We start from the raw sequence: 24711 nt of genomic DNA on the forward strand, positions 1-24711 counted from the left end.
CTCTGTAAACCCCCGCGTTTGCCGAAATGAAATGGGCAAACGCTTCAGGTTAGCAACATATGCTGCAGGAACAGCTCTTGCTCATCCAATCATAGGTACTTCCGATTAGCTAAAGCTAAGTTGAATTAATCTAAAACTTCGTCACCCACTGGTTAAAAGCGGGTATTTATACCCAGATTAGCCAAAATATGTGAAAAGCACAATACCTCGAAGTATTAAAACTTCAACTGGAGGTTTTATTATTTAACGTACAAGTAGTACTGTAGTTAAACCCAAAAAGCAAATACGTGAAATACTGATTTCATGCGTTTTATCATTGCAGTGGTAAAGATCCCAACTCCTCCGGATATTATATTCGGATAAGAGTCACATACAAAAATCAAGATACATCTCCGCGGCCACCCCTACGGCCAACTGGCCAACTATCCAAGCGCCCATGTAAAATACCGCTAGGTTTAATCTCAATTTCTGGACCAATTCATCACCAAATTTGAATCGGAGACGTAGAATTTCTTCACCACATTGTAGAATTTCTTCACCACATTGAGATCTGTCGATTCTACGTCTCAAATTGCTGAAATTTTGAGTAATGAACGATGAAATAGAAGACAGAAAATTTTGTGAAACGTTGGTACTGCGTAGTACTACAGTAGTTTATAGATGACGTGCACCATATTGCGCTTTTCGCTTAAACTTGCCAATTGTGAGCCATTGTGAAAATCGCCAACAAATAGACGCGATGATTTCATTGGTTAGAATTTCGAAGATTTGGGCAGAAAATGACATCGAACTCACTGTCAGTTGTCCACAACTGCTTGGGTAGTACGACGAGGTGTAGTCGCACGTTGCGGTAGCGCGAGCGTCCAGTTGTTGTACTTGAGATGTTTGTGTGTACATGTGTACATAGGTGTGCATGTGTGCTGGGGATACGAAGAAACTCGCACACGAGGCCTACGCGCTCAGGTGTTACACGATGGGATGTCCATTGACTCAGCTCAGGAAACTGCGTCATAACAGGGTGACTTGTATCGATTGTTTTGTGAGGAAAATCCCACTTTTTGTCATTGGGGTCATTTCGCGGACATTCGGATCGGGGCGATTTGATTAACAATAAGAACAACACGTGGAAATTTTGAGTAGAACAGCACGCAATTTTAACGTCTCCAGGGTCGAGGCACAACTCTCTGAACATACTCCCCTGGTTTCAACAGATGCAAAGGCGGCATGCAGGTCAGCAACATGTAAGTGTCGGTAACGTTGCTTGATCGATTTAAGAACCGCCCATGGAAATTTTAAGTAGAACTCACAATACTACGGAGTGGTACAGTACAAATTTACTGAACTTCGAAGAATGGTACTAGCCATCAAAATATAGAGGTATTTATTCTCAGAGTTTATTCGCATTGGATTAATAACTTACTGTATTTACTGTTAACAGTAAAGTCGAGTCCGCATACTATTAGTACGATACACTTTCGAATTGTATGGGAAGAAACAAATTCTGAGGGGCAAACTATGGTGTTTATCCCATCTGATTGTCGTGCTTGGATGTAAGCACGTTGGGATAAACCCGTGCGTAATATACCACATACTGCCTCTAGCGATCACATCGCATTCTGCATCGGTCGTGGTGTAGCAGCGCAGCATGACGGCAGAATGCGTCACGATCGACGACCTCCTGCTGCAAGAAGATGTGTTCTCCCTCACGCAAGACGACTTGGACGCGGTGTCGCGGCGGTATGCAAACCAGTCTGGACTGTCGTCCGAGGATTCGCGGCCGTCGTCGACGTGGACGCACATGCCGCGGTCGTCGGTAGCATCGTCGACATGGACAACTGGATCGCATCCGTCCGTGATAGGAGGCAAGTCCACGAACCAACCTTCCATGCAGCAGCAGGGGGTTCGCATGTCGTGCGAGTCGTCCACCAACTCTGCGTGGACTCTTACCGAGGACTCGTCGTGGCTGAATCCGCCCGCTTGTGTGTCGATCCTTCCGTCGTCAGATTTCACGCTCGACGGCAACGTCCTTGGGGACAAGCACACGATCACGTTACACAACACATCCCCCAGTCGACATATCGTGTACAAGCTCAAAGTCCCAAACAAGTGTCGGTCGTGGTACGCGATCACTCCGAACCAGGGCATTCTGCGGCCGAATGAGTCGCTTCCCATTGTCGTTGAGGTCGCCGTGACTTCTTCTTCTTCCCAGCTGCTCGAGACTGTGCCGATGCATTCGTCCAGGACCATAGTACATGCGTTCCGCCTCGACATGATCTTCGTCGTGGATAGCATCGTCGACCAACTCGAGTACTTGGACTATGGCGAACAGCATCGGGTGCAGACGGCGCTATGGGACAAAGCCCTTCCGTCGTGTATCCAGCAAACCATGTTGCACTGCCACCTACAATGCACGCGACTGGCATGCTTGGACGCGGATGTCCTTCATAAGCATCATGCCAAGCACGACTCGACGAAGAAGCAGCTGTCGTGCTTGACGCGGCGGCATGCGCACGGGGCGTCCCTCGTCCTCACCAACTCTCAACCGACCACCACGGTCGCATTCAAAATCAAAAGCAACTGCGGGCTCACAGCCACCCCGTCGTTCGGACTGATCGAGCCGTACGGAACCATCGCGGTGCATGTCACCCCCAAACGCCACACCACAAACAAACTCGACCTCCTGCGGATCGAGACCATGCCCCTCGTGGACGTGGACACGCATGTGAAGAGCGATCCCACGCGTACCCTGGACGACATCCGACGACTCGTGCAAGTCGCGTGGTCGACCATTGACGCTCAGTACAAAACCACGCAGACCATGTTTCCGTGGGAAGGAGATCGACGAGGCGCCGCGTAACATGAATGATCACACTCGCATGTAAGCACACTTCCATGTCGCTCCGAGGGCATGTGTACAGCAGTCAGTGCCTTGTGCCATGGGAAGTCGGTAGTTCCAAGAGAACATGCTTGCGGTTCGCACGGATTCTTCTTCTTACCAGCTGGAGTCAAGTATTTGGTCAATATATCGACTCTGAACACCCTCAGATATTATCTACTATCAAAATTATTAAATTTTGAAGGTAGGTCGATCACACTAAATTATGATGGTCCGTTTTAGTGTGGACTCTCCTGGCGTTTTCAAGGTATTCGAAACGCCACATCACACTATTTAATGATATATGTTCAAAATACATTCATGTGACATAAGCCTATTTTGAACCAAAGCGCCGCCATCAGATTTTTCCATTTTGAATTAGAGGGTCATGGTGCAGGTATGTACTCAATCAATGCCGCCGACAGACATGTCGCCGCGGAATGGACTGGTGGTGCTCATGTGTGAGATGCGAGGTAGGTAGGTATCATCGGTGCGACCGGCGCCGTGGGCAAGGAAGTGTTGAGCGTGTTGTTCGACCGCAAGTTCGCCCTCACTAGCGTGCATTTATTTGCGTCCGAGCGGTCGGCCGGCAAGACGGTCGAGACGCCGTATGGCCCGTTGGTCGTGAAGCTTTTCTCTGTGGACGCGGCTCGTGAGATGGACTACGTGTTCCTCGCGGTGTCAGGGACGTTTGCTTTGGAACATGCCGAGGCGATTGCAGCGCCGGGAGGAGCGATCGTGATTGACAACTCGTCTGCGTTCCGCATGGAATCGCATGTGCCGCTCGTGGTCCCCGAGATCAACGGCAACACGATTGGAGACCGCCGGTTGATTGCGAACCCGAACTGCACGACGGCGGTAGCGGCCGTGGCACTGTGGCCGCTGCATTGCCACTTCACCATCGAAAAGATGATTGTGAGCACGTACCAGGCCGCAAGTGGCGCCGGGATCGAGGGTATGAACGAGCTCATCGAGTCGACGAAGGCGAGTCTGAGCGGCGCGGCGCCGTCGCACGCTGTGTTTGCGCATCCGCTTGCGTTCAACGTGATCCCGCACATTGACGCGTTCCAACCCAACGGGTACACGAAGGAAGAGATGAAGGTGACGTGGGAAACCAACAAGATCTTTGGCGAGTCCTCCATCCGGATCAGCTGCACGGCCGTGCGCATCCCCATCCTTCGCGCGCATTCCGAAGCCATCACGATCCAGACCCGCCGTCCCATCTCCCCCGACGCTGCTCGGTACTACTGTTCAACTACTACCCCCCCCATCATCTTGATGTCAACATGTGTCCAGGGAACTCCTGCGCCAAGCCGACGGCGTGGATGTCGTGGACGACCCCGCCGCCACCGCGTACCCCATGCCCCTTAACGCCACCGCCAAGTACAACGTGGAAGTGGGCCGCATCCGCCAGAGCATCGTCTTTGACGAGCATGGGCTGGACCTGTTTGTGTCGGGCGACCAGCTGCTCCGAGGCGCGGCGCTCAATGCGGTGCTCATCGCCGAGTACGTGGCGCACCCGTACCCGTCCAAGTTTGCCAAGCAGATTTAACCAAATGTATGGGACTATCAAAGCCCTGCGAACGAGTACTAGTCTATTACTAGTAATATACTAAATAGTAGGTACTAGTATCATCTAGTAGTATTATAATTGGTGTACTAGTGGTGGTCTTGGTTGGGGGAAGAGACACTCACCCACGGGTTGTTGCCAAGGACATTCAACGACAAAGACATAGGAGGGTTATCGTCGTTGGTGGACGAGATAGCACGAGCGTTTGGGTCGTAGTGGCGCTTTCTACGAGAACAAAATCATTCAAATATATACATATATATATTATAAACAAATACTAGTATCAAAAACCAGATGATTCTATTTGTACGTTTTTAGGGCCTGTCTGGTAACATTTCACAAAATAATATCCCATTTTTTGGCAAAATGGGATAAATTAAAAATGTCATTTTCAAAATGGAGGTTTAAAAGGGCCATTTTGTAATAACTATGGCGTTTTGGACCTCTTCAACGAGTAAATCCCACGTGGAATTGTTTATTGGATTTGGGTTAAAACTCTTTAAAACTTATGTTTCAATTTTGATCACAGATTTGTTGAATTCGGCCCCAAAATGGCATTTTGGACTCAATATTGTAATATTTCATGTTGCCAGACTAACATACTTATATATATATAAATACGAATAATATGAATTTCAAAAGAAGCTTCATATTGTATTTGATATATGTACTGGGGGATACTTGGCAAGTTTCACAGGAATGACGGGGGAGGTGATGGGAATAGATATGGATGTACTTGTGCTTGAATGCCATGTGGGTCTGCATGGTCGCTCGTTGCTTGGCGTCGATGGGTTTGTTGTCGAGTGTTGCTGTACAAGTGTTTGTGTGGAAAATGAATGAATTATTATTAATCGAGTGAATTATGAATTAATATGAATCGAATGAATTAATATGAATCGAGTGAATTAATATGAATCGAATGAGTTAATATGAATCGAGTGAATTAATATGAATCGAGTGAATTAATATGAATCGAGTGAATTAATATGAATCGAGTGAATTAATATTAAGCGAATGAATTAATATTAAGCGAATGAATTAATATTAAGCGAATGAATTAATATTAATCGAGTGAATTATGAATTAATATGAATCGAATGAATTAATATGAATCGAATGAGTTAATATTAATTGAATGTGATGTACCTAGACTGGCATGGGAAAAGATGATCGTGTTGTCGCGGTACTTGGGCGTAGCGTTCACACTGTTGTTGGTCAAATTCAGTTCTTTCAACGATCGAAGGTTGCCCACGAGGCCGTATACGTCCTATGTCATTGCATGAACCAATATATATCTACTCGAAATGGAGAGTATATATATATATATCACATGAACGAGGAAAGAGTCGAAAGGTATATATATATACATGAACAAAGAAATACTCGAAAACGATATACATATCATATATACATGAACAAAGAAATACTCGAAATCCATATATATATTATATTCTGTAGTACAGTACGTCCATCGTTCAAAGATCGTCCATCTTTCAACGAACTCATCAATGGAATCTTGCATAGGGTACATCAATGCCACAGATTGTGGAAGTATATATAGACACATGAACGAAGAAATATATATATATATATTAATATATATATATATATATAAACGTCCACCAAAGAAGAAATCATCAAATGCATGTTTGATAGTATATATATATATACATCGATGCTGTGGATGCAGTTGCGTGACAAGTCGAGGGATTCCAGTCGACGAAGGGACTGAATTGGTTGGGGGTCACGGATGTTACAGTTGCTGACGTTGAGAATCCGCAGCGATTGCTACAGACGACATAGGACGGTAAGTTCGTTTCGATAGTCTACCAGTTTGGATTCACATATATATATTTATATTTATATATACCCCCAGCGTAGCCATGGAGTGCGCTTCAAAGGTAAAACCGCAGCCGTCACCGCCACCACCACCATCTTCTTCGTCATTACCAAGTGTTTGGTTGGACAGGTGCAGTTCGTGCAACAACGTGCAATGCGCGAGGCCGGCGAGGCGACTGATGCGGTTGCCTTCCAGGTACCTAATATGTAGAGTCGCCGTCCTTCATTGAGTACCTTGGGGTACATAATAAACCAAGTGCATCTGAGTAATATTACAGCTTTTCCAGATGCACGAGCGCTTCAAAATGCTCCATTTTGGAGATGCGATTCCGTTGAAGATGGAGATGGGTCAAGTGCCGGAGACTCGACAACGTGCTGTCGAGATGGGCGATCTTGTTGTCGTACAAGTACAGCACCTGTGTACATACTATCGTGACTAAACGCTTTCGAGTACAAGGCACCTTGACGTTGGTGCATCGGTCCAAGTTGGTCAGGGTGGACAGCTTCTTGTTGTTCAGAGTGACGTGCGTGATGCGCTCGAGGTAGTGGTCCGTAGACTCCCCCTTGGCAAGGGTCGTCTTGCTCGCATGCATGAGCATGTCTGTCGTCGCGTGCCCGCCGGTGGTGCTGCATTCCTTGGACGCTTGCATCTGCTTTGCTTTTAACGGTAATGTAAAAATAGAGTTGGTTGGGCGGCTTTCGAACGTATTGCCATGTACCCTTCCGTTTCGACGTCGATCAAGCCCAGGAAGTGACCGATTGTGGCGGCTTTGCCACGTACGCATGGTGCAAGACTGTGAGTTCTTCAAGTTCGTAGAGCTGCCAGGTACGGGCTCCTACTCAATATGCGACCGCGATGGAAGTCGCAAAAGCAACGGTTCGTACAAGGAACGCGTCCATTGCCTTATCTGCGCTTGTCGTGGAGGATGCGGCATCCCAACGCTAGTACACCGGCACGTCCGCGCTACTTCGTTGGCATTTTCACGTTACACTGCGATTGAAGGCATTTGATTGGTCAGATTGTTCATTCAAAAGCTGGATTGGTCAGTTTGGATTTTGCACAATTGAGCGCGTGTTCGTATGTCCATCACAACCCCCGCCGTCCGCGTCCGTCTCGTCCGTGGAAGCGGCACGAAGAAGCTCGTGGCGCTGAAGAAGATGGTGTCCTTAGACATGCGAGACGAAGGTATCTTCATCGCGGGACAAAAGATGGCGCATCCCCGACAAATCTCCCACCGACGGCGGCTCTTGAAGTTCTATTTTGAAGGCTGCCTCGAAACCACGTCCTCTGCGATACTTGCATGCAGTACTATCGCCTCCTGATGTTGCTCTTGTCGATAGGATCCAATTTCCAACAGAAGATGACCTTCTGCATTGGGTCGACCATCTCCACAACGCCATTCCGTCGCTCCCGATTCAAACTGCGGCGTCCAGTGCAATCGACCTATCATCTTCTCCCACGGCTGCATCATCGACGACCGATGCACTCGCGACCCAATACCTACGTGACGAAATATTTCGTGCGTCCGTGCATCGAATCCATCGATGGATCGACGATGCGACTGCCGGCAATTCATAACCACACGACACAGGCTGTATTTGTCGTCACCTCATTCCATATCAAGTCCTAGCCTATGATCCCTGCGTATTCTCTTCGTTGTTGCCTGCCGTGCCGTCTTCGATGTGGTCGTACAGCCGCTCTTTCACAGTGTCAAGTATATGCGCCATCGCGCGGACCTCGTCCTCGTCTCGTCGGACAATCGCGACGTGGAGCATCACGGGAAGGTGCATGATCGCGTCCTCTTCTTCGGCCGCGCTCGGGTCGCCAAAGTTCATCTTGTAGTAATTGGCCGCGGCCGTCCGGTATTTGTTGTACAGGTCAACGCTCGGCGTGTCTCGGAACCCGAGGTCGTGGCCGTCGCGGGGGTCCTCAGAGCCATCGCCGCCACCGACACCCGCGTCCACGGCGTCGTTTTCACTGCACATGCGTTCATGCGCTTCTCGAATGCTGTCTTCGGAAATACCGTACGCCAGCGCCAACATGAGGAACACGGCGTACTTTCGCTTCAAGTGGTCGCGGAAAAAGTGCAACACGTCCGCCGACAGCGCGACAGCCGGCTCGCTGTCGCCTTGGACGGGGAGAATGAACTGCTTGGACTCGATCTCGCGGCGGCTGTTGGCGGCAAACAGCTCGTGGACGCGGCTGACCTTTTCATACACCAACAGCGCCATGGCGGGCCCCGTAACCTGCGCGACGAGCTTCTCCATGGCGATGATGCGCCGCAGCTCCGACTCGGCCTTGTCCTTGTCGTCTTGAAGCAGTCGCGAGCACCAGATCTCGCTTTGATGGAGAGTCACGCGCGAGTCTTGACCAGGAGACACCCACGTGGACGACGACGACGGTGGCGGCGATGACGATGAGGATAATGCCGATGCTCTGGTTCGAGAAACGGACGCATCTTGGTTGTCATTCTCGTCAGAGTTGCCATGTTGCTGATGCTTGACCTGGTGCTGGAGGGCCCGCCGGAGACATTTCGACCACAACTCAAACGTGTGTTGGTTGGTCGTGGCGAACTCGACAATGACCCGCGCACTGGCGTCGGGATTGTTGGCCACGGTCGTGTCCGTGTTGCTGCCGCGGGAATTGACGACCAGTCCTTGCCGCAATTCGCCATTCAGCCACTGCAAGGCATCGTCGGACGGACATGAGAACGTGATTCTCTAGAGGATGGAGTTGCATCTAAGTACCTGATCGAGTGGGTCGGTTTCCAGTAGCTTGCGGCGAAATAGTCGCGTCACCACGGGCCCGTCGACGTCGTAGGACTCGTCTTGGACGTCCACGCGAAGAGCGCTGAGCAGCATCATGGGATTCAATCGAATCACCTACACATGTGCAGGGATAACTTGACGGTCGTTCATGATGGCGAGGCATACTCGATCTGGTGCCACGCCTTGTTCCCACTTCTCCCGCGTCGAGTAGATGAGTATGTGGTCGTCCTGGAGTGACACGAACCGCGTGCGCCATTCCTGGAAGAAGAAGATGTTGCGCTCCAAGAACATCAAGTTGTCGTTTAAAGTTTGCTACACGCCGGCACATCATCAACAAGTTGAGCGTTCCCATGAACTAGAAGCATCGAGTCATAGGTACCCGGTACACGATGGCACTTTTGGCGCGGCCGAGACTCTTGGGTGTCCACGGAGTGCTTCCACCGGCAAGGAGTGTCGTGTCGACGATAGATGGATTGTTTCCATTGTGCTGGAACTGCTGCTTGGTTAGAAGCATCTTGCGCATGGATGTCGCCGCCACAGTGCCGCCTCCATCGTCTCCTGGCGGCACCTTCACCATCGTCGACCCATCCAGAGCCATGAACTTTCTCCCACCAAGACTCCGAAACGGCGTGTGGTTTTTCGAAAAAAAACGATAAAAAGGCACGGTGTCTCTGATTGGTGGAAATTCACCGCATGCGAAACCGTCAGTTATACAGTATCATGTTGGTCCCTGTGCGTAAGGACACATGATCAGTGTATACCACGAAGGGTTTAGCGAGGAGGTAAATTCAGAACTTGGTGAGGGCTTACTTCATGGAGAGAAGTTCTAAAACGTGAACCGGGTACGCCCGCTCAGCCGCATGTGGTTGACGGCTCTGATAGGAACCACGACGAGGGTGACCGGAGGCGTCCAGCTGCATCACGCGACAGCCGATGGTAAACTGCAAAGCGTCGCAGACGACAGAGAATGGTTGTTGAAGTCCGGGAGTGCCAAGATCGGGGCGATTGAGCTTGAGGCCTTCGAAGGCCGACTGACACGCATAATCCCAAACCCAAGGAGCGTCCTTAAGGAAAAGCCGAAACAGAGGCTGGGCAATGGTGGCAAAATTGTGTGAGTACTTGTGAAGGTCGGTCTTTAAGGCCAAGCTAGCGACGAACATCCTTGAGGTAAGAGGGAATAGGTTACTGCGATATGGCCTTTACCTTGTCGGGATCAGCCCCACAGCCGTTCACACCCATCAAGTTTCCCAGGACTGGGATTTCATCGACGCCAAACATACATTTGGCCAGATTGGCCTCGTGGCCGTTGGCACGGAGGTCCTCAATCACCCGGCGGAGGTGGACGTCACGATCCGACTGCGCGGGCGAGGCACAGCTGTGGACCTAGATGAACGGGAGGGCCGTGTGAGGGAGACGCCACCGACGCCACAGGGCGAGGGGCAGTGTAAGCGCACGAGAAATGTCTAGGGTGACCACAATTGAAACATGCGCGATCGTCCGATCCTTGGGTGAGGTTGGAGATATCCATATCCGAGGAGTCCGCGCGCGTGTGCGCGAAGAATGACAAAAATGACTCGGAAAGCGCGATTCGGACGGCTTCTTTGAAGGTTTGCAGGTAGGTGTGAAACAGCTGTGTGCGCACCGGTCCATGAATGAGTCCGTCCATGAATACGGTCACACGCAGGAATTCGGGGAGTGATTTCTCGTCGATAACATTCGCTGCCAAAAAGTGAAGGTCATGAATGAATTCCTGAAGGAAGTTTTTTCCTTCCTTGCATGCCAAATATTGCGAGCGATAACGAAAATCGCTGTTGGGCGGCAAGAACATTGCCTTCAATCCAGTCTCGAAGGCGTCGAAGAACGGAAAGCAGTGGGGGTCCGTCAAGTGTTTGGAGAACGCCCAACCTCCCGAACGTCCCTTTGAGTGCGACATCGCAAAAGCCAGGCGAGTGGCTTCGTCGGAGATGCGCTGGGGGTCAGCGGCAGTTTTGACTTGTAAAGCCAGTGGAGGAGTTTGCCAGACTCCGCTCCACCGAACATGGCGAATTCCAGCTTGATCGGCTTCAGGCGAGGAGCCGATACGGTGTCCGACGATTCCAAACCGCGCGAGAGGCGCGCAATCTTATCTTGAGCGATTTGCAGAGAATCTTGGAGGGTGCGACCATGTGTCGTCAAGATGGAAGATTGCTCTTCTAAGGTCGCCATTGTCTCACGAGCGACGCAGAGAGAGTCTTCAAGGTTTCGCCCATGCGAATTCATTTGGGCGACTTCTTCTTGCATTGTCGCATGGGCAGCAGTGGATGCTGCCGTAGTTTCAGCGACAGTGAGTTCGATCGTGCAACCGATGTCTTCCACAAGGTGTGCCTGATCTTCGGGAATCATCCCGCTGAGAAGTAGCGCGTATCGTTGTCGCCAAAACCGCGACGCAGAAGAGCGAGGACCGCCTGGTGCGCTGCGGTGTTGGCGGAGGACATAGTAGTGGTCGACTGGACGAACGTGAAGTACCACCAAGTGTGATAGTGTGCAGAGGAAGGCGCAGGAGATGGTAGAAGCAAGAATGAATTGATAGCGTTAAAACTAATATGCTATCACTAAGCTACGCACAACCAACAGTTGTTTGGGTGGTGTTCACAGGGTGTCGTTCAAGTCAGGGGTCGAAACAATGCATCTTCGGGAGAACACCTTGGTCTCTCGAGAGGACATCTCGGTATCTCGCGACAGGACATCTTGGCCTGACGAGGTGTCGACTACAGTAGTCATCCGGATGATCGGCACGGTTACAACATCGCCCGCTACCGCTACACTTGTCGGGTGCAAGAAGGCGGTGGAGTAAGCGATTATGGTGGACGGAGGAGTGCTCTAGAGGACGTCGTTTAACGTCGCTGCACCACACTCTCCACTGCAGCCTCTACAGTGTATTGCGATGTGCTCTACCGTCGTACTCCACTGTGCGATGCCGCCGAGTGAAGCGGTTGCCGCCTTTCCACGTCTTTGTGCATTGCACCTATAATTATTACAATAACGTACCTATATTAACATATTTCCCCCGATAATGACAGAACATTCGATATGCTTCGTTTTAAAGCAAGTGCAACCTTGCTTCATACAAAATGTCGAATCGTTAAAGCTACTAAAACCACTGGCAGAAGTGTACTACGTAGTAGCAACGTACTATCGGAATTCTTTCCGGATAACTACTATTTACCCGGTTGAATTGAATAGGTCAATTCCCGCATTGAAACAGTATTTCCGAGAATAGAAACAGTAGTACTGTTATAATGAGGGATTTGTTCTTTCGAAAATCGTGTACCGGTATATATCTAATTCTTGAATTCTATTGGGTAATGCAGCTCAGCAAATCACCAATCTTTCGTCAAATCACAGATCCGTCACGTTATATAGATCATCGTTGGCGTCCTAAATAGTCAGAAAACCCCGCTACTAGGGTGATATTGCAACTAAACCATACACAATACATCCCGATGAGTTTTCTGGAAAACTTGTTGGTTGCGACATGCTTTTGCAAATCAAACATTTTAGTGGTGAATCGACCAAGAGCGTCCAATGGTCGACCTGCTCTCAGGCCTACCGCTGGTACAGTAGCAGTGCTTCTCAACCACGTCGCGCTCAACACACGGGCGATAAGTATACCTGATGTTCGATTCGGCATCGGCGCTCACACTGACGCTGTAACCGTGCCCACATCCGGTTGCCAACCGGATGACTAGTCGACACGCCTTCAGTCCAAGGAGACCTTTTGCTTACCAGCATGTCCTCTTGCGCAACCAAGGTGCTCTCCCGACGATACATCAATGGCCGGTTGCGCGTAGCTTAGTGATAGCGTAGTAGTCTTAACGCTATCAATTATTCTTGATTCTACCATCTCCTGCGTCTTCCTCTGCGCACGCACACACTTGGTAGCACTCCACGTTCGTCCAGTCGACCAACACTATGTACTCCACCAACACCGCAACCCACTAGGCGGTCCTCGCTCTTTTGCGTCGCGGTTTTGGCGACAACGATACCGCGCTACTCCTTGGCGGGATGACTCCCGATAACCAAACACGCCTTGTGGAAAGCACGATCGAACTCTCGGTCGCCGAAGCTACGGCCGCCCAGAAGACATTGAAAGAGCAAGTAACTCAAATGTCTTCGCACGGGCGAAACCTTGAAGACTCTCTCCGCGTCGCTCGCGAGAAAATCACGACATTAGAAGAGCAAGCCTCCACCATAATGACACATGGTCGCACCCTCCAAGATTCTCTGCGCATCGTTCACGCTGAGATTGCGTGCCTCACGCGCGCATTAGAGTCGGAAACCCCATCGGCTTCTCGTCTGAAGTCGATCAAGCTGGATGTTGCCAAATTCGGCGGAGCGGAGTCTGACAAACTCCTCCGCTGACTTTTACAAGTGACGCCCAGCGTATCCCCGACGACGCCACCCGCGTGGCTTTCGCGATGTCGCACTTGAAGGGTCGTGCGGAAGATTAGGCGTTCTCCAAACGTTTCATGGACCGCCATTGCTTCCCGTCCTTCGTGGACTTTGAGACCGAACTAAAGGCAATGTTCCTGCCGCCCAACAGCGACTTTCGTTATCGCTCGCAGTATCTGGTATACAAGCAAGGGAAACGTTCCCTTCAAGAGTTCATCCATGATCTTCGCTTCTTGGCAGCTAATATTAACGATGAAGACTCGCTCCCGTAGTCCCTACGTGTGACCGTTTTCATGGACGGTCTCAACCAAGGCCCGGCGCGCACCCAGCTGTTTCACGCATACACCTTCGAAGAAGCCGTCCGAATCGCGCTTTCGGAATCATTTTCCTCCTCCTTCGCGCACGCACGCGCGGCTTCCTCGGACATGGATGTCTGCATGCTCACCCAGGCATCGGACGACCGCACGTGTTTCAATTGCGATCGCCCTGGACACTTTACCCGCGCATGTCCGGCACCTCGCCGTGTGGCGTCAGCCGCGCCTACCTCACACGGTTCCTCACGTGCCGCGCCAGATACCCACTCGCGTCGCTCTCCGAGCGGTCCACCTAACCGCTTCAATCACGAACGCCATGGCGCCTCACGTCCGCGTTTCCACCCCGCTCCGGGCTCGAGTGCGGCGGGAAACGGTCGCTCCCAGTAGGCGCGAGGCGACCTACTGGGGACACCCTAGGTCCTTTGGAGGTGTGTGGCACGCTGACACACTCTCAGGACCTAGCCTGGGACACAGACCTTCTTCTGTGTCGTGTTGGGCTCCAACCCAACAAAATGATTCGTTTGGAACTTGTCGTGCCTGGCTTTCCGGCCAGGCCCTCTGCTTTAATCGATTGTGGGGCGTCGAACAACTACGCCAGCCGCTCCACTCTCTCTCGCTTCAACCGCTTACCCTCTTCGGATCCCTCGGACAGGGTTCGCGTCAAGATGTCCGACAGCCACACTGCGTCTCAACCGCGCAAAATCGTCGACGTTCCCATCACCTTCGACGGTGTCGACTCGGTCAAACCGTTCTATGTTATCGACCTCGATGAGAGATGGGATCGCATCATCGGGATGTCCTGGCTGGAGTCCCACCAGCCATGGATTGATTGGAAGGCCAAATCCGTGCACAAGGTTACTTGGCTCAACGCGAGCCAACCCTGGATTCATCGGCGGGCTGCCGATCGCCTTCCCCCGTCCACCACCAACCCGCTTGGTTCTCCGTTAGAGGCGATAAGTAATGATCTCGCCTCTCCTAACCCCGCAGCGTGCTAAGTATTGCGTCACGCGGCAATGGCCGCTTCCTCGCGACCAAGTCGACGCCATCGAAGCCTTCTTCGCGGCCCGCAAGGCGGCGGGTCACGTCCGCGAGAGCATTTCCCCTCACAGCAGCCCGACCTACTGTGTGAAGAAGCCCGGTGGGAAATGGCGTATTGTACACGCCTTTAACAAATTCAACGCAGCCACGATTCCGGCACAGACGTCGATTCCTCGCAAAGATGTTATTATCGATGGGATGGGTCGATCTATCATTTTCTCCACCATCGACCTCCGCGATGGCTTTTACCAAATCCTGATGCGTCTCTGTGACGTTCCTAAAACCGCAGTTTTGTACGCCGAGTGGCATGTTATGGGAGTGGCTAGGCATGCCACAGGGTCTCCCCATCGCCCCGGCGACTTTCAAATGCATGGTCACCACGAAATTCCGCGCGTTTCGCGACTTCGCCCCGTCGTACTTTGACGACATTTACGTCCACCGCTGCGCTTCACCCGCGCAGTCCGATATTGACGTTCACCGCGGCCACCACCGCCAGGTGTTTGAAGTCCTCCGTGCCAACGCACTCTACGCCAATCTCGCGAAATGTATGTTTGGCGTCGACGAAATCCCAGTCCTGGGCGACTTGGTGGGGGTGAACGGATGTCGGGCTGATCCCGAAAAGATTAAGGCCATTTCGGAGTGGCCTATTCCCTTCTCCGACAAGGATCTTCGTCGCTGGCTGGGCCTTGCGACGTACCTCCCTCCACAAATACTCGCAAAACTTTGCGAACATTTCCCAGCCGTTGTTTCGGTTCTCATCAAGGACGCTCCTTGGGTTTGGGATTCCGCTTGTCAGTCGGCCTTCGAAGGCCTCAAAACCAACCCGATTTTGGCGCTCCCGGGCTTCGACAAACCTTTCTCCGTCGTCTGCGACGCCTCGAAATTTGCAATTGTGCTGCCTGATGCAGCTCGACGCCTCCGGTCGCCCTCGCCCGGTCTCGTACCAAAGCCTTCAACTCCACCCGGCTGAGCGGGGGTACCCAGTCCACGATTTGGAACTTCTTTCCATGAAGTACGCCCTAACCAAGTTCCGCATCTACCTTCGTGGTTTACACCGATCATGCGTCCTTACGCACGGCGACGAACACACCGCACCTTTCGCAGCGCATGGCGCGCTGTATTTCGTTCTTCTCCGAATTCACATTTTCGGTTCAGTACAAGCCCGGGAAGGACAACATCCTGGCCGACGCCCTGTCTCGGCGTCCTGATCTCGAACTGACCACGATCGGTCTTTTGACGTCCAGTCTTCATGATCGGATTCGTGCGGCGTACCACATGCTGACTGCTCGTCGCCGTTTCCCCCAAACCCCGCCGCGCTTCGTCGGCCTTACATCGCTTCGCCCTCGCCGATGGACTTTTGATGTCCCAACCCACCCGGACTCACCCCCGCGCATTGTCGTGCCCGGCGACGCGCAGCTGCGCCTCACTCTCCTTCGGTCGTACCACGACTTCCCCAGTGGCGGCCATTTTGGCCGTGACAAAATGAACGCGGTCCTGGCGCGTTCGTACTGGTGGCCCCGCATATACAAATCTGTTGTGCGCTACGTCGCTCACTGCGATGCTTGCCAGCGCACTAAGATCACCATCTCTTCTCGGGCACCGCTCCAACCCTTGCCTATCCCCGACGAACTTTGGTCGTCCGTCAGTATGGATTTCATGTTTGGCCTGCCGTGTGGCGCCCGCGACAACACCGGCATTATTGTTTGTGTCGACCGCGCGTCGAAATACGTTATCGCCGTCCCCTTCGGGACACGCTGAGGGGCGCGGACGCCGCTCGCCTCTTTTTCGACAATGTATTCTGTCGCTTCGGCCTGCCTCGCTCCATGGTTTCGGACCGCGACCCGCGGTTCACGGCGAAGTTTTGGTCCACCCTTTTCGCCATGTGCGACACCTCGCTCGACATGTCGACTTCGGACCACCCCGAGACCGACGGCCAAACGGAACGCGCCAACCGCGAGTGGGGGTGGAATCACTGCGTGGCTCTCTTCGGCAGGCGTACTCCGCAACGCCCCCAGCCGCACTCTCCAATCCATCCAGAGCTTCCTCACCCGCCGAGTCTCTGTCATGCAACAGATCCATGACAGCATCGCTGCCGCTCAGCAGCGCCAAGCAACAACAAACATGGCCGCTCTAACCTCGCGTCTTTCGCCGCTGGCGAACAAGTTCTCCTCCATAAGTTGGCGGTACCCGCACATGCATTCCGCACCTTTGCGGTTGGAATGTCCTCCAATGTCAAGCTACGCAGTGCTTGGCACGGCCCCTTTACCGTTCTCCGCATGGTCAGTCCAACCAACTACAAGCTCGATCTGCCCAACTCATGGCAGATACATCCAACATTTTATGTGGGTAAACTCAAACGTTATTTACCCCCATTATCTACATCTACGACCGATGAAGCCACGGCAAACGATCCTCTGGATCCCGCGGCGGCTTTTTCCTCTTCCGCCGCCATCGATTTCTCCTCTTCCCCTGGCGCCCCAGGTGTTGCCGTCCGCGACATCGGCCCCAGAACTTGCTGCGGCGCCGCAACCGCCCGCGCCCCCGCCCGATAATCCGCGGCTGCTTGCGGCTCCGCCTCTGTCACCTGACCATCCTGTTGTGGCCCCAATGGCGGATTGTACCCCGCAAACGGATTCACCGGCCGCGCCGCAGACAATCGCGCTGCCACCTGCGCATCTTCGCGCGCCAACGTCGAGGAACTCGCCGTCGGCGAAGCCCATACGCTCGACCAGGCGCTCGCAGGGAGCCGCGCCCCTTGCACTTGCGCTGCCGCCGGACCGCCAATCGCCCACGCGATCTCGAATGCCCACGCGAGCGCGATCGTGGGATTTCGATGGACAGCGACTGGTCGGGTCAACTACAACTTGGCATTGAGAGGATTACATCAAGCAACACTTACCTCAGGTTCGCACCGCACATTTATGCGGGTGGCGATTCGTGCGACTGACCGAGCGTCCAAACGCCCATGCTTCTGTCGCCACACCCGGGCGAAATTAGACAGCGAATTGGCCAAGCGCCCCGCTGTTAGCGGCGAATGCCCATGTCGCCCGCTGCCTTGTCCAACAAGCGCCCACAGAAACGCTACAAGGTACTCAAACAATGTTTCATCATTGCAAAGCTCGATCCACCCCACGTTCATAGTCCAGCGCTCCAGGCGGTCCCGTTCATGCAACTCACGCATGGCACCCTTGAACTCATCGAACCGGTGAAAACTCACCCTCGCAAGGTGCATGCATTCCACGGCCAGCAGCAACCACAACACCCGCAACTCAAACGATTGGGCGCTTGCAAACAAGCGCAGGTGTTCCACGCCGGCAGCATTGGCCGTCTGGTACCCCCAGTCGTCGCGAGTTTCGTCGAACGCGCCCACTACTGTCAAACAGCGCGTAACGTCGAGCACGTACCCCAAGTCCACGCCACCCCATCCGGCAGGCGTGAAGATTCGAGAGCGATCCCAGTGAAACCCCTATTCTCGCTCGAACACTTCGTGTCGGGCGAGGCCAGTCCGCTCCGGCCCACCAAATTCGACTTTCACTTTGGACTCCGTCTTTACGGCGGCTCCCTTGCCGCTCGCCTTTCCTTGCATTCCCCCGACGCCTGCAGCGTTGGGATGTCCCCCATCACCTGATGGTGTCCCAGTCACACCTCCAATGACCTCCTTACTCACTGCTTCTGCAGCCTGATTGGCTGCTTCGTCAGCCGCTTTCGCCGCAGCTGCTGCGATCGCTTTGGCCTCGATTTGCCTTCGCCTTCACCTCTTCGACCGCTCTTGCCTTCTTGGCGGCCTCCTCCCGTGCCAAGTGCTGCTCCAGCAGCTTCTGCACACCTTCGCCCACTCTCTGCATGGCGCTTTTCGCCAAGTCTGCAGCCGCTTGCTGCTGCCCAAGCCGTTCGCGCTTCACGGTCGCCTTGGCCTCCCAGTCGGCCTTGCGCTGCGCCACTCCGTCGTCGTCGTCCGATTCGGCTGTGAGGCCCGCTACTCCACTTGTTGCGCCGGCGCTTAGGCCTCTTCCACGCTGTCGTCGGCATCCTCGGCAATTTCGCTTGCCTTGCGCTTCTTGCCTTCGTCTGCCATCTCCAATCTCAACTGCCACGTCACAGTTCCGTCTCATTTCTGACCACGTGATGATGGCACGTTCTGTCTTAAGTAAGGGAGGGTGTAACCATGCCCATCATCCGGTTGGCAACCGGATGACTAGTTGACACCTCTTCAGTCCAAGGTGTCCGTCCTATCGCATATCAACATGTCCTCTTGCGCAACCAAGGTGTTCTCCCGACGATGCATCAATGGTTGGTTGCGCGTAGCTTAGTGATATCGTAGTAGTCTTAACGCTATCAATTCATTCTTGATTCTACCATCTCCTGCGTCTTCCCCTGCGCACACTCACAGACGCCGACTGCGTGATCAAGTTTCGTTTCAACAAACGTGAGATACCAGAGCTCGTCAACCTCCTCGGCATCCCAGACCTTCTAATCACACAAGCAAGATACAACGCTCCTGTTTCAGAGGCACTGTGTATCATGCTCAAACGACTTGCTCGTCCCCATCGCCTCGGATGAGTGGTGGAGACATTTGGTCACAGCCGCGAGGCGCTGTCATCCATTGTCAACGCAATTACGCGTCATGTGTACGACAAGTTTACCCATATGCACAAGTGGGACCATGTACGCTTGGACGCGGAGTGGATGAACGGTGTGGTCGTGCAATTCACCAGCAAGGTGCCCCCCTTCAAACATGCATTGGGTTCATTGATGGCACTGTGCGTGGAATATGCCTCCCAGGGAAACGTATCCAAAAAATTGTGTACAACAACCACAAGGTGATACAAAAACATTTATTGTTCTTCCTCCCAGGGAAACGTATCCAAAAATTGTGTACAAGAACCATAAGGGAATACAAGACCATTTATTGTTCTTCCTTAATGATATTTGATTGTAGCACAAGCATGCATTGGAAATACCAAGCCGTTACGTCACCGGATGGCATCATCGTGCACCTGCATGGACCCGAACCGGGCTTTTGACACGATGCGTATCTCTTGGCGCGCAGCAACTTGGTTGACGAATTGCGTGCGGGTTGTGCGTTGAAGGCACGCGCAACGTCTTTAAGGGGGCCCTGTGTACGGCCTCAGCGACGTATAAAGGAACGTTACTGGACGCACACCAAGCGGAATTCAATCGACGAATGAGTGCTGTTAGAGTTAGTGTAGAATGGAGATTTGGTATCGTGCGGAATTTGTGGACGTATGTGTTGTGGTGGGCGACTTAATCCAAGTCCCGCCATGACGTGGCCCTCAACCGAGGCCACCGGGTGCCGACCCTTGGCGAACCGACACGAAAAGGCATAGTATTACTAATAGTACTAGGACGTAGAAAACAGAACACCTGTCCCAAACAACTGCTCGAGTCTCACTCTTGGTTCTGCAACGCCGTGGTAACATCAAGTCAATCAAGTGTGCGGTTTGCAGAGAGTCGGTACTCCCCCATTTGGTTGTTTGTGTTGTCACTGGCGTGGGAAACAACACACACCCGCGGCTTTCGGTAAAATATTGATCTCCCAAAGCATTCGTGTTGAGTGCAATCAAATTTGTCGAGTGTACCTGCGGGAATGTCGTTGAAAAGTGCGGTATAAGAAGTAGATGTATAGTAGGTTGTACCTGCCAGAGAGTACCTATGATGGACATTCGCGTTTGGTTCAAATAATTGAATTAGTGTTTGCACTGAGAAAATCCCGTTAAGAGATATTTCACACCTTTGAGTTGACCCTCAAAGGTATATGTTGACCGTTCAGTTTTTGACAAATATATGATCTTGATTAAAGTATGCTGGATTATATTGACCAATATTTTCATCTTAATTTAACTATGCAATATTATCAGATCTGGATTTTTATCTTGATGTGGGCCTGGCATAGCTTACTATTAATAGCGTAAATCCTATTGCTTTATACCAGTCGTGACACTGGTTATTCGTACTAAGAGCATCCCCACCGGCTGATGTAGAAATGTAAAAATCTTCAAAGTACATCACTACATCAGCAAAATTTACATTTTCAGCCCCACACCGGTTGCCAATAAGTTTTACATCATGATGTAAACGCTCCATAAACACAGATTTCTCAACAGATCTGTTGGGTCATTTACAGTTCTATGCGATTGAGGTCCCAATGGACTTCTTCAACGAAGCATGCCATCCCGATGTCCTGAAGCACGCCGGCAGCATGAATATGAATCTTACAGACAATAGAATGTACGCCAACCTGCTGCACTAGATTCACCACTGGCGAGAGCTCCAAAACCTCAATCGCCAGCGGGCGTCCAACACGAATTTGCTCCATCAGGACTACTATTTCCGCCAACCGGTGTGGATTGGCTGTGAAGTGATGTACTACTGTTACAGCACGCACCCAATAAACGGGTCTTTTCAGCTCTATGTTTACATCAGCCGGTGGGGATGCTCTAATGCACTACTTATATCAGCTTGTTCATTATTTTCGACACCTCTTAAGTCATTTCACAACGTAACTCAGGCCTCCTAAAATTGTCGTCCTCGCCAGTGTTAGTTTGTCGTCTTACACATAAAGGCGGTTTAAGGTGCCAAAAGGGATCGTCGTGGTGTTTTACTACCGGCCTCATCGCTTTCTGCTTGGTCTGGACAACACCTTCCAGGGGCAGATACATCCGTGCGATTCTCGTCCATCTCCCATTTGAGGATGGAGATATCGCTCACGTCAGCGACGGTATTGGCGAAGCAGTGGTGGCCAGGCGGCCACTGAAGGCCAGGACAGACGCTCCAGGCGTCGTCGAAGGTCTTGTTCTACAGTAATCGTGTGAGTCAATGGCTGCGCGTAGAATCTCGTCGTTGTGATAATACTTCATCAGTGCCTCAAGTTGGTCGATATCCTCATCTAGTGCGGCGTCAGCACGTCGCACCCACACGCCATGAAGCACCGGCGGCGCGTCGGTTTCCAGCGGATTAGTGGCGTCATCATGCTCGGCATGAAGCGAATTTCCTGAATGCAAGCTCCGCGCTTGCAGTGAGCGTATCCGTACATCAGCCAATCTCCCTCTCTAACAACTTGGGTGACTATGAAGAAACTTCAGATTGTCCTTTCGCCAACCAGAAATGCCTAGATTTCGGCCTTCCATGACTTCGTTATATGAGTTGTCACCAGTTCCTGCATCCTCCGGATTATTATTCGTAGCATTAATTAAAGGAAATTGGAACAGTTTGATGGCCAAAATGATTAAACCAGTAGATGACCTGAAAATGGACCCCTTGTCCCATGTCCCAACCCCAAATTTGGTTTTCGGGACATCCGGTGGGGAAGATTTTGTCCCATCTGATGTCCCATTATCGAGTTGGGACATATTTGGGGATGCGGTGGAGATGCTCTTATCTTTTTTACGCTTTCTCTGCTATAGAAGATTAAATGCGCTACATCATACAAGTAAGCTTTGAAGGATTCGGTGTATGCTTCACCAAGTTATTGCTGGTCAAAGTGAAAATTATGAATGTTGAGAAGATCAGTAGATAATCCTAATCCAGCCTTGAATACAGTATACACTGTACTATTAATATTAATAGTACATCGATCCTGTGGGACTGTAATAGTATTGTCAATATGAAACGTATTCACTAGATTAATTATGTTTTGGATTATCATTACTCCGGAGTACTACTATAAAAGCGTATTCACTCTAGAGTTTATATGTAATGAAATAAGTTTCGTCTTGAAAAGTGTTTCGGGTCATTCTCTGATATCGGGCAATCTACATTTTTTACGTTAGCAACACTTTCGGTGCTGTTTCGAGGGAATAGCTACAGTACTTCTGCCGTTTCACGAAACAAAATGTTTCGTGACTGCATTGACAGTGTGAATCTGTTTCGTACTACAGTGTGAATCTGTTTCGTACTTTGAGTACTTATTTGTTTCGCAAATCGTGTAAGTATATCTAATCATATCAATTCTTGAATTCTATTGGGTAATACAGCTCATAAAATAATCATTACTTTCGGCAAATCACAGATCCGTCACGTTACATATTTCATCTTTGGCGTCCTAAATAGTCAGAAAAACCCGAGGATGACTGAACCACATTAACAGTAAAGTACTTTAACAGTTGCAATACCACGCTGTTGAATATTTAAGACGCGCCAAAGTGGACTAAATGACAAGAGGTGCGTGAGTGCATTTATGCATATGTTGTATGCATCCCAACCATCCATATGTTAAACCTTGGTACTGTACTAGTACTACGTAGTACTTGGTAGTGCAATCACAGTCTGATGTTAACGATTGGATTGACTTGGCTTTACTGTTCAGTGAAAGACCATTCATTTTCAAATTTCCATCATGAAGTTCGCACTCCTCGCTTTCACCGTGGCCGCCGCTGCCTTGGCTCAAGACCACATTGTCCCACCCAAAGTCGCTTGGGGCGATGAGGCCCCTGTCGACGGCTTCGAAATCCTCGGGGGCCAGGAAGCCCAATTGGGCAAGCACCGTTATGTGGCTGGGCTCAAGAAGTCGCCCAATGGTGAGACCTTGTGCGGCGGCAGTCTGATCGCCCCCAATGTCGTTTTGACAGCGGCGCATTGTTTGAAAGGTAAACTACGTGCTGTGGTCGTGGGCACGCACTATTTAACCGGTTTTGCCGACGGAGAACTGGCCAATATCACCCAGGAAATCAAACACCCCAAGGGCACCGACGTGGGCATCGTAATCTTGGACCGCAATATCACGACCATCCAACCTGTGGCGGTGTCGTTTGAATTCGTTCCGGCGGACGTGCTCGCTTGGGTACGCGGCTGGGGACGCGTCACGAGTCGTGCTCGTGCCCCCTATTCGAAAGTGCTCAAGGAGCTCAGCGTCACGACCTGGAACAACACTGGGGCCTCGGCTGCGTTGTTCCCCATTAGACTAACCGACACGATGTTGGGTGCTGGAGGGGTGGAAGGAGAAGACTCGTGTCGCGGCGACTCGGGGGGACCGTTGACCATCGAAGAAAACGGTACCGTGCGCTTGGTGGGGGTGATCAGCTTTGGCCGTGGTTGTGGTGTGCACGGCAACCCAGGTATCAATGAACGCGCCAGCGCTGCTCGTACCTTTATTGAACCGTACTTGCCGAATTAAGTCAAACATGCGCGTGCCATTATGAAGCGACATGGCCAACATCCAACCAACTTGGTTATGGAAGGGCAAACTCGCTCATGTTGTGTTTGTGGTAAACATCGTTAATTTGATGAATACTCCCTATGTTCCCTTTAACTGGAGAATTGGCGGAAAGTGTACTTCCCGAAGAATAGTATTACACAGTAATTATTGCTTGACTGAAATAGATCAATCTGATTGGTGCAATCGGCTCATGCAGTCCTTTGCGTCCGCGCCACTCAGCGCAAACGGCATGTGCTTCTTCAGGGAGACTAAATCATCGTGCACCGTCAACGACGATGAATTGGATGGACTTTCACGGCCAGCAACAGCGACAAGTTCCAGCGCCACAGACATCGGCGCCGACATGGTTGGTAAGCTAGGAAGACCTCGAAAACGTGTACACACAACGTATTTTAATACGTACAGTAGTGTACTCCGAGTACACGTTTTCAAGATGTGCATGATTGGTACTAGGTACCTACAGTATTATATTTCACCATTGTATTACTATTAATATTCACCATTGTACAGTAGTCCCCCAGAATAGGGAACCTTTGATTCCGATACGTTTTAAGAGGTATCACTACTGCTCAGGTATAAAACTAAAAAGGTATTTTCGGTAGGGTTCCTTGCTTCTGATTGGTCAATGTACTCGGATTGAAAAATGGACATCATTTTCGAATTCAGGAGGGGGTTGATATCCTAGCTTACAGATGACCAT

General features: G+C 51.3%; 8 protein-coding genes across 10 annotated transcripts; 4 read left to right on the top strand and 4 right to left on the bottom strand.

Moving 5' to 3' along the window:
- Window positions 1-1449: 1449 nt before the first annotated feature.
- Window positions 1450-3048, top strand: H257_07500 (hypothetical protein). Its single transcript, XM_009833047.1, has one exon. It carries the CDS (start codon window positions 1646-1648, stop codon window positions 2855-2857), a length of 1212 nt encoding a protein of 403 aa, XP_009831349.1. The 5' UTR covers window positions 1450-1645; the 3' UTR covers window positions 2858-3048.
- Window positions 3049-3237: 189 nt separating this feature from the next.
- On the top strand, window positions 3238-4556 carry H257_07501 (aspartate-semialdehyde dehydrogenase). Its single transcript, XM_009833048.1, has 3 exons — window positions 3238-3272; window positions 3353-4116; window positions 4172-4556. The coding sequence occupies exons 1-3, from the start codon at window positions 3264-3266 to the stop codon at window positions 4425-4427; spliced, it is 1029 nt and encodes a 342-aa protein (XP_009831350.1). The 5' UTR covers window positions 3238-3263; the 3' UTR covers window positions 4428-4556.
- On the bottom strand, window positions 4535-6934 carry H257_07502 (hypothetical protein; the record flags this gene model as incomplete). Its single annotated transcript, XM_009833049.1, has 7 exons — window positions 4535-4670; window positions 5182-5254; window positions 5592-5712; window positions 6117-6233; window positions 6316-6484; window positions 6561-6700; window positions 6746-6934. The coding sequence occupies 7 exons, from the start codon at window positions 6932-6934 to the stop codon at window positions 4535-4537; spliced, it is 945 nt and encodes a 314-aa protein (XP_009831351.1).
- A 430-nt stretch (window positions 6935-7364) lies between these two features.
- H257_07503 (hypothetical protein) lies at window positions 7365-7863 on the top strand (the record flags this gene model as incomplete). The annotated part of the gene is made up of 2 exons (XM_009833050.1): window positions 7365-7567; window positions 7626-7863. The coding sequence occupies 2 exons, from the start codon at window positions 7365-7367 to the stop codon at window positions 7861-7863; spliced, it is 441 nt and encodes a 146-aa protein (XP_009831352.1).
- On the bottom strand, window positions 7718-9682 carry H257_07504 (hypothetical protein). Of its 3 annotated transcripts, XM_009833051.1 has the most exons (4): window positions 9433-9682; window positions 9219-9365; window positions 9033-9167; window positions 7718-8966 (listed from the first exon to the last, which is right to left on the bottom strand). In XM_009833051.1, exons 1-4 carry the CDS (start codon window positions 9649-9651, stop codon window positions 7917-7919), a joined length of 1551 nt encoding a protein of 516 aa, XP_009831353.1. In that variant the 5' UTR covers window positions 9652-9682; the 3' UTR covers window positions 7718-7916. The 3 variants fall into 3 exon arrangements, with proteins under 3 accessions (XP_009831353.1, XP_009831355.1, XP_009831354.1); XM_009833053.1 differs by having other exon boundaries at window positions 9033-9365; XM_009833052.1 differs by having other exon boundaries at window positions 9219-9682.
- A 177-nt stretch (window positions 9683-9859) lies between these two features.
- H257_07505 (hypothetical protein) lies at window positions 9860-11435 on the bottom strand (the record flags this gene model as incomplete). Its single annotated transcript, XM_009833054.1, has 3 exons — window positions 9860-10199; window positions 10240-10436; window positions 10959-11435. The coding sequence occupies 3 exons, from the start codon at window positions 11433-11435 to the stop codon at window positions 9860-9862; spliced, it is 1014 nt and encodes a 337-aa protein (XP_009831356.1).
- A 5760-nt stretch (window positions 11436-17195) lies between these two features.
- H257_07506 (hypothetical protein) lies at window positions 17196-18422 on the bottom strand (the record flags this gene model as incomplete). The annotated part of the gene is made up of 3 exons (XM_009833055.1): window positions 17196-17693; window positions 17736-18302; window positions 18366-18422. The coding sequence occupies 3 exons, from the start codon at window positions 18420-18422 to the stop codon at window positions 17196-17198; spliced, it is 1122 nt and encodes a 373-aa protein (XP_009831357.1).
- A 4770-nt stretch (window positions 18423-23192) lies between these two features.
- On the top strand, window positions 23193-23969 carry H257_07507 (hypothetical protein; the record flags this gene model as incomplete). Its single annotated transcript, XM_009833056.1, has 1 exon — window positions 23193-23969. The coding sequence occupies one exon, from the start codon at window positions 23193-23195 to the stop codon at window positions 23967-23969; it is 777 nt and encodes a 258-aa protein (XP_009831358.1).
- Between the last annotated feature and the right edge of the window lie 742 nt (window positions 23970-24711).

Source organism: Aphanomyces astaci, assembly GCF_000520075.1.
Source record: "Aphanomyces astaci strain APO3 unplaced genomic scaffold supercont1.15, whole genome shotgun sequence".
Lineage (NCBI taxonomy): Eukaryota > Oomycota > Saprolegniomycetes > Saprolegniales > Verrucalvaceae > Aphanomyces > Aphanomyces astaci.

Coding starts and splice junctions, on each gene's coding strand:
- H257_07500 (XM_009833047.1), top strand. CDS start 1,646: ATGACGGCAGAATGCGTCACGATCGACGACCTCCTGCTGCAAGAAGAT.
- H257_07501 (XM_009833048.1), top strand. Junction 4,117..4,171: donor ATCTCCCCCGACGCTGCTCG/GTACTACTGTTC, acceptor ACATGTGTCCAG/GGAACTCCTGCGCCAAGCCG.
- H257_07504 (XM_009833051.1), bottom strand. CDS start 9,651: ATGGCTCTGGATGGGTCGACGATGGTGAAGGTGCCGCCAGGAGACGAT. Junction 9,366..9,432: donor AAAGTGCCATCGTGTACCGG/GTACCTATGACT, acceptor GCCGGCGTGTAG/CAAACTTTAAACGACAACTT. Junction 9,168..9,218: donor AAGGCGTGGCACCAGATCGA/GTATGCCTCGCC, acceptor GCACATGTGTAG/GTGATTCGATTGAATCCCAT.